We start from the raw sequence: 7,300 nt of genomic DNA, 5'->3' as shown, positions 1-7,300 counted from the left end.
TGCTCAATCAATTGTTTACTGGTTTTTTCTTCGTTTTCCATCTCCAGGTAAGTTTGGTAGATGATGAAACTTTTTCAGAGTGGTCTACCAGAAAACCACCCTAAAGCTCTGATACCATGAAAACGACTATACAACCAATTACTTTAGGGTTTTATATTATTGTAATTGTGTTTCTTACATCATACATTCTATGTATATATACTACAAACAATGGAAAGAATATCCCTGTGATTGAGGGATTTGATTACACTGACATATTAGTTATCCGAGAATATATTGTTTCCTTTTCTAACACTTAATATAATTATGGAAGAGCAACATTTATACATTGGTAAAGTAATAAACTGCGGAGAAAGCAAAAAAGTGTGAAAGGCAAAATACGCGGTGGGGTTCCGTCAGCACTTAATCAAAATTATAAAGAACAAATTACTAAGGTTTTATATCTCACTACAAATTCCTAATCAATTATTGATAAAAAACAAAAAAAATAATAGTAAAATAAACAAAACTACCTCCCTATCAAATCTTACCACTTGAAGATAATTAGTCAAATTCACACCCGATTCGTATTTATTCGACAATTATTTTGGCCTTTCATTTTGATTGGGTTGGTAAATGCAAGATAAGTGTTAGCTTAGAGAATCTAATATGAGCCTTGATCAAGGATTGTGAGGGATTTGACAAGCCTTATTTTGTTTATTTTTCCATTATATTTTTTATCTTATTAATCGGAAATTATATTTGATTTCATAATATTTAGAGAAAAATTGTTTACTTAAATGTTATTATGTACTAATTATTCATGTTCTAAATTCTAGAATTATTAGTTAAGATATTATGTGAAGTTTCAAAAACGGGAGAAAGGAAGAGAGTAGACAACAATACGCTAGGGACCCACTAGGTTGTGGGGAGTGCACATCAATTGCTTTGTGGTTCTGTTAAAACTAAGGAGAAAGATTGAATAAACAGAACAAAAAAATATATTTCATTGAACAAATCAGATTACATGGGAGAGCTACATATATATAGCTTTTACAAGAAACAAAGAAAACAAAATCAAGAAAAGTTAGATATAACTAACTATAGTTTGTTAGTGAATATAACAAACTTAATATAAAGGCTAAAAAAAATTCTAATGAACACGTGCTTATAAGATAAACAACCCAACCAGCTGATCACTCCTTCTGTCTACACCTGGACTGCACTATTGCAAGTTGCTGTAAGCTGAAACCCTTGCCATCTGTTGAACACAACCTTCTGATCATTTTGAATATAAAAGGAAACCAATTGCACAAAGAACATTGACCATGACACAACTCCTAATCAACATGTTGCATAATGATCAACCATAAACTCTAACACCCCCCCTCCCCTAATCAACAAATGTGTGAGCCAAACCACTTCAGAGGCAGCATTTTCTATGGCTCTATACTCAGCCTCTGAACTAGACCTAGAAACATTATGTTGTTTCTTTGATTTCCAACAAATAAGGGAATTTCCTAGCATGAGGATATAGCCTGTCACAGACCTTCTAGTGTTAGGACATACAGCCCAATCTAAGTCGGTGAAGGCTTGTAAGACAAGTTTGCTTTCAACTTGCAACATGATCCCTTGGCCACAAGTAGAATGAACATAATTCAAAGTATGTTATAATGCATGCCAATGTGGTATTCTAGGTTGTGGCATGAATTGACTAAAAGTTTTTATGGTATATGAGAAGTTTGGGTGTGTATGAGTCAAAAAATTGAGATTCCCAATCATTCTTCTGTAAAGAGTGGGGTCTGGAAACAGATCACCTTCATGAGCTAATAGTTTGAGATGCATGGGTAAGGGAGTAACTACCTTAGAAAAGGATTGTATACCACTTTCTTTGAGAAGGTCTTTAGTATACTTATGTTGTATAAGATTTAGACCTTTAGAGGAATAACTAACCTCTATATACCTAAGAAATATTGTAAAGACCCAAAAATCCTTGATGGTAAAGGTGTTTTGTAAATGTTTCTTTAGAAGCTTTATTTCATGCTCATTATTTCTTGAAACTAGGATGTCATCAACATAAACGGCTAGCAAGGTAGTATGTTCCTTACTAATCTTTGTGAATAAGGAATAATTATTTTTGGAATGTGTAAAGCCAAGAATTTTAAGTTCATTAACAAGCTTGGCATGCCATTGCCTTAAGGCGTGCTTGAGCCCATACAAGTACTTTTTTAGCAAACATACTTGGTTGTTAGGATTAGACAAGCCATTAGGCTTCTTCATGTATACTTCTTCATGGAGATCTCCATGAAGAAAGGCATTGCTGACATCAAGTTAATGGATAGTCCATCTATGACTAGCTGCAATGGCTAGCATGCATCTCACAGTAGGCATCTTAACCACAGGAGAGAAAGTCTCTTCATAATCTATTCCATGCTTTTGGTTGAATCCTTTAGCAACCAATCTAGCTTTAAACCTCTTTAAGGATCCATCAAACCTAAACTTGAGTTTGTACACCCATTTTGATCCTATGGCCTTTTTTTCTTTGGGTAAATCAACAACTTCCCATATCTTTTTATCATCTAAAGCTTGGATCTCATCTTGTATAGCTTTGATCCAATTAGGATTAAGACTGGCCTCATTATAAACCCTTGGCTTATCATAGGTATCATAGGTCTTTGCTATATGATAATGATTTGTGCTAAGAGCATGATACTCAATCATGTTGCACCAGTGTTGTTTGGATGTGTAATTGCAAACATAGTCTTGCAAATAAACAGGTCAATGAATAGATCTAGAGGACTTGGCTCTAGGACTCACAAGAATAGAATTGTGATTTTGTTTGTGACTGACTCATCGGTTTACATATTTGTGTCTTCCTGTGGAATATTAAAGGAATAAGGGATTTTCTCATTACTAGAAAAGGGAAGGAAAAATTTATTAGTACTTGAAGTAGGATCCCTTTTAATTTGGAAAGGGAAAAATCTTTTAAAGAACTTCACATCTCTTGACACAAAAATAGATTTGGTGTGCAAGTTGTATACCTTATATCTCTTTTATGTTGGAGCATATCCAAGGAAAATACAAGCAGATGCTCTAGGGTCAATCTTAGTTCTGTGCTTGTTGATAGTAGAAGCAAAGCATAGGCATCCAAAGGCCTTAAGAAATTCATATTTGAGTTTATTCCCATACATTAATTCATAAGGAATTTTTTTGTTTAAAGCATACAAAGGCATCCTACTTATGAAGTGTACTGCACACATCAAGCAATTAGACCAAAAATGAATAGGTAGCTTAGATTGATATAACAATGCCCTTGTGACTTCTAATAAGTGTCTATGCTTACGTTTCACAACCCATTTTGTTGAGGGGTGACAACACAAGATGTTTGGACTTCAATGCCCTTTTCTTGATAATTTTTCATGGTGTCTCCCTTGGAGAGTTCCTTAGGATTATCTGCCCTTACACACTTAATTTTCTTATTAAATTGTGTGAGAATGAGAGCACAAAAATTTTTGAAGTGCATAAGGAATTCAGATTTTTCTTTAATGAAAATCACCCAAGTGAATCTTGAAAAATTATCCACAATGGTAATAAAATTTGCACATCTTATTCTTGATAGGTGCCTTAATGGCCCCTATATGTCAATATGCAAAAGTTGAAAAGGTTCAATGGAATTTATTTCACTTTTAATAAAAGGATCCCTAGCCTTCTTGGCTAGTGGACAAATTGTACAAAAGAGATCATTATAAACAACTTTAGCTTTTAATTCTGGAAACAACAAGTACAATTGTTTAAAGGGGAGGTGCCCCTTCCTGAGATGCCACAGTTTAGCATCTGTACAAAGATTTGTATTATCTACAACATCAACAGCAACTATCTTTGCTTGTTGTCTTTTATTTCTGACTACACTCACAGTTGGGTCAACCTTATTGTTATTCTTGATAAAATCCATTGAAATGCTTGTGTCTTTGCATTTTTGCATTGATCTTGGAGGAAATATAGGCCATGTTCAGCCTTACCAAGATGAAAATGTTTCCTCATCAAAGACCCTTGAATAAAGCATCCATTAGTATCAGAAAACACACAGCAATTCAAATCTTTAATAAGCTTGCTAATAGATTTAAGATTGAAGCAAAAATTTGGAACATATAAAACATTCTTTAGGGTTAAGCCATTGCATAGCTTAACTGTGCCTAGTATTTCAACCTTAACTTGAGTCCCATCGAGTATGGTAACCCAATGAGGTTGTCCTTCAACCTTTATGCAATCAACAAAGCAATCTAGATTAGAACAAATGTTGTCTGAAGCACCACTATTAATAATCCATATCACACATTTTTTTTATTGGAACAAGGGTTACCTGCCAAATATGTTGTGTTGTTTATGTAAGGTTCTTTAGCGTCATTATTTTGCTTATTCAGTAGGCTTAGAAGTTGTCCTATTTGTTCATTAGTGAGTTTGTTCTACCCAGTAGCAATGTTACTTTCTGTGTGGGTGTAATCAAGAGTAGCAACATTCGAAGCTACTTTACTATCCTTTTTCCAAGATTTGTTCTTGAGTTTAGGTAGGTAACCATGAAGTTTCCAACACCTGTCTTGAGTATGCCCTGGAATCTTGCAATGCTCACAGTAAAAGCTATTATTGGCTCTTTTTCCTATTGTGTTGCCTTTGTTTCTGTTATCATAAAATTTTCTCTTCTCAACCCTACAAACCATGGTTTCTTGTTCATCATTAAAGACATTTTTGCATATGTCTTGATGAACCTGTTCTTGGAGTAAAATACCATATGCCTCTGCAGCAGTAGTAGTTGGTTTCATCATCAAAATATTGCTTCTTGTTTGGTGGTATTTGTGGTTCAATTTCATCAAGAATTGAACTAAACCTCCTACTTTGTTGGCTTTGATTAGCCTTTTGTGATAAATTTGCAGTTACACCCATCACAAGAACAAGACACAATTGGATTAAGGGCATCCAATTCATCCCAAATTCCCTTCAATTTTGTGTAAAATTCTTCTATACTCATATCACCTGTTTGTGACACTTTACTCAATTCTTCCACAATATGAAATAGTTGTGCCGATGAAGACTGACCATAACGATGCTCTAATTCATCCCAAACTTCTTTGGCTGTTTTTAACCAAAGAATGCTCTTGGCTATATTGTCATCCACAGAATTTATGATCCATCCAATCACTATATCATTAACATGATCCCACGCCCTAGCTTGTGAAGAACTTGTGGCTGATTTAGTAACAGTCCCATCTACAAAGCCAATTTTATTCTTCCCTGATCAGGCAATAGACATGGCACGTTTCCACCCTTTAAAATAGGGGTGTCAAACAGGTCGGGTTGGGTCATTTTCAGGTTCGGATCATATATAAATGGGTCAATAAACCCTTAACCTGAACCTGATCCATTTAATTAATGGGTCAAATTGAAACCCCGACCTGATCTGTAGCAGATCGGATCAACTCATCAACCTGCTAATGACCCATTTAACCTACTTTTTTTTTTAGGTCATTAAATTCATATATTTCAGGTCATTTGACCCATTTAACCTTAATTAAAGGCTTCCTCCAAAAATAAACGTATGCCACTTAATGCAGCGAGCACACGGTATTCTTTAGTAAAAGGCGAAAGAATAGTTCGCTTTGTGCTCACGGCGTGGCTGCGTAAGTTGGTATGAGATCTGTGGAAGTGATTTAAAAGATTTTTCTTTTATTAGTATCTTTCATAGCCGATGTGGGACAATTTCCTTTGTTATTGAAAGTCATCTTCAGCTGACAAATCCCTTAGCCGATGTGGGACAACTTCCTTTCTTATTGAAAGTCATGTTCAGCTAACAAATCCCTCAATACATGGTAATTGGTATTATCTTAGTTTTACGAAGTATTTGGCAAATGTTGATCCGTCTTAAATTTAATAAATGGGTTAAACAGGTTTTTTTTCGGGTTTAAATATTCAACCTGAACCTAACCCATTTAATAAACAGATCAGGTGGGGTTGACCCATTTAATTAATTGGGTCAAAAATCTAAACGCTAATTTCGAGTCGGTTTCTAATCAGGTTAGCAGGTCGGGTCAGCTTTTGCCAGCCCTACTTTAAAACCAACACCCTTGAATGTATTGGTGACAAGCTTAAGGCTTGTATCAGTGGGGTGCAGGTAGTAAACAGAAGAGGGGTTCATTGTGGGATCTTGGTGTTTTTCTGTCTTTCCCATGATGTGTCTGCTGAACATACAAAAGTGAGGCAAAGAATAGATGCAAGAAAGACGATGAGACAGTGAGACAGGATCAAGAAGCCTGTAGCTCTGATACCATATTAAAACTAAGGAGAAAGATTGAAGAAATAGAACAAAAAAAAATATTTCATTGAACAAATCAAATTACATGGGAGAGCTACATATATATAGCTTTTACAAGAAACAAAGAAAACGAAATCAAGAATAGTTAGTTATAACTAACTATAGTTTGTTAGTGAATATAACAAACTTAATATTAAGGCTAAAAAAAATTCTAGTGAACACGTGCTTATAAGATAAACAACCCAACCAGCCAATCAGTCCTTCTGTCAACATCTGGACTGCACTATTGCAAGTTGTTGTAAGCTGAAACCTTGCCATCTGTTGAACACAACCTTCTGATCATTCTAAATATAAAAGGAAACTAATTGCACAAAGAACATTGACCATGACACAGCTCTTGATCAACCTGCTGCATTAAGATCAACCATAAACTCCAAAAGGTTCGTAATCTCATGCACGAGTCGCAATTCTTACTTTGTAGATTGGCGGCTATATCAAGATTTTATCACATCCAATTTTTTTTTAAAATTGGATATAGAGAGGCTTGAGAGGGGATTCTCAAAAGTAAAATAATGATGAATTTCAATTGTAAATTTCTACATCAACTTTTCCTTACAAATAGGAAATGAAGTTTTAGAAATCAAACCTTGTAGTATATAGCCTACTCTATTTTTTTCTTCTTCTTTGTTGGCTAGAGTTTGTAAATTGTTGTTAATTCTGATATAAATGGAGTATGACTCTTTATTAATGAATTAGTCTCAGTTTTAAAAATATCAATCACAACCCCGTTTCATGCTATTAGGTACTCTTGGTTGCAATCTTCCAAATCATCTTGCATAGTTGGTGAATTTATTTTTGACTAGGTTTAAGGCGACTGAACTAATAGATCCTATCAATTTAATACATGAAAATTTTATTACTATTGTCGCAGTCTATTATTTTTTGATTGGTATTCATTCTCTCAAACTTAAATCAATATTTACCTAATTTTCTCTTCAATCATAATATCCAAAATTC

General features: G+C 34.5%; 2 protein-coding genes and 1 non-coding gene across 3 annotated transcripts; all 3 read right to left on the bottom strand.

The window, feature by feature from the left end:
• Positions 1–2,310: 2,310 nt before the first annotated feature.
• LOC130810891 (uncharacterized mitochondrial protein AtMg00820-like) lies at positions 2,311–2,700 on the bottom strand. The gene has a single exon (XM_057677016.1). It carries the CDS (start codon positions 2,698–2,700, stop codon positions 2,311–2,313), a length of 390 nt encoding a protein of 129 aa, XP_057532999.1.
• A 2,182-nt stretch (positions 2,701–4,882) lies between these two features.
• On the bottom strand, positions 4,883–6,601 carry LOC130810890 (uncharacterized). Its single transcript, XM_057677015.1, has 3 exons — positions 6,531–6,601; positions 6,088–6,209; positions 4,883–5,265 (listed from the first exon to the last, which is right to left on the bottom strand). Exons 1-3 carry the CDS (start codon positions 6,599–6,601, stop codon positions 4,883–4,885), a joined length of 576 nt encoding a protein of 191 aa, XP_057532998.1.
• Positions 5,534–5,649, bottom strand: LOC130811939 (U5 spliceosomal RNA). Its single transcript, XR_009041552.1, has one exon. It is a non-coding gene; the product is annotated as a U5 spliceosomal RNA (small nuclear RNA).
• Positions 6,602–7,300: the final 699 nt, after the last annotated feature.

This window comes from Amaranthus tricolor, chromosome 4 (assembly GCF_026212465.1).
Source record: "Amaranthus tricolor cultivar Red isolate AtriRed21 chromosome 4, ASM2621246v1, whole genome shotgun sequence".
Taxonomy (NCBI): Eukaryota; Viridiplantae; Streptophyta; class Magnoliopsida; order Caryophyllales; family Amaranthaceae; genus Amaranthus; species Amaranthus tricolor.
This window is presented reverse-complemented; position numbering and strand designations above follow the sequence as displayed.